General features: G+C 58.5%; 1 protein-coding gene across 1 annotated transcript in view; it reads right to left on the reverse strand.

The window, feature by feature from the left end:
- PRF1 (perforin 1 (pore forming protein)) overlaps positions 1-670 on the reverse strand; it is a 2,871-nt gene extending 2,201 nt beyond the window's left edge. Inside the window, exon 1 of the mRNA XM_006837466.1 lies at positions 129-670. Coding sequence (XP_006837529.1) covers positions 129-670 — 542 coding nt within the window. The remainder of the gene's footprint in view (positions 1-128) is intronic.
- Positions 671-821: the final 151 nt, after the last annotated feature.

Consider the following 821-nt stretch of genomic DNA (forward strand, 5'->3'; position numbering starts at 1 on the left):
GGACCAGAGTTTCTCTTTACTTCTGGTGGAAGGCCCTGGAGGCCCTCCCCTCCCATTCCAGATCACCTGATGTGGCCCCTTTCCACACCTTTCTCAGCCCCCTTTCACCCCCACGCCAGGTGGCTTACCTGTAGAACCGACACTCCACCAAGTCCCTACTGAAGCTGTACTTGTCTTGGTGCATCTTCTCCCCAGCGAAGTTGGCCGCCGAGGAGTGAGAGCCAGCCATGGTCACCTGTACTTTGCTGTCCATGGGGGCGGACACATCCAGCCCCACCTTCCAGTCGTTGGTGATGCTCTTGGTCACTTCTCTGACAACGGCCTCTGTGGAGATGGCATTAGACTTGCTCACCTTGCTATGGCAGTTGGTGCCTAGGGTGCGCCAGTCGGTGAATGCTAGGGGCAGGATCCAGAGCTCCTCTGGCTTCTTAGGGCTGTGGCAGAGGGTACAGGTGCCATCGGGCCGCTGGACTTGCTGCTTGTCCACTGGGAAATGGTTCGAGTGCTTGAGAGTGGTTATGTCTATGCCTTCCCCAGCCAGCTGCACGCCAGGCACATAGTGGTGGCGGTACTTCTGGCACTCAGATCGCACGGCAGTGTGGCAGGGGGCTGGGGTGGGTGGAGGCAGCAGCAGAAGGAGGGTGCCCAGGAGGAGGATGCAGGAGGCCATGACACTGTAGAGTCAGAGGACCCTGTGGACAGAGAGGAATGGAGAGTGACTGACACTCTCTCCTCTGACCATGGACCACCAGAGACCATGGGAGAGGGAGGGACTGAGATACTGCCAGGCATTCAGTGTCTGAGCTGATGTGGTCTTTGCA

This window comes from Chrysochloris asiatica, unplaced genomic scaffold, assembly GCF_000296735.1.
Source record: "Chrysochloris asiatica unplaced genomic scaffold, ChrAsi1.0 scaffold00020, whole genome shotgun sequence".
Classification (NCBI taxonomy): Eukaryota; Metazoa; Chordata; class Mammalia; order Afrosoricida; family Chrysochloridae; genus Chrysochloris; species Chrysochloris asiatica.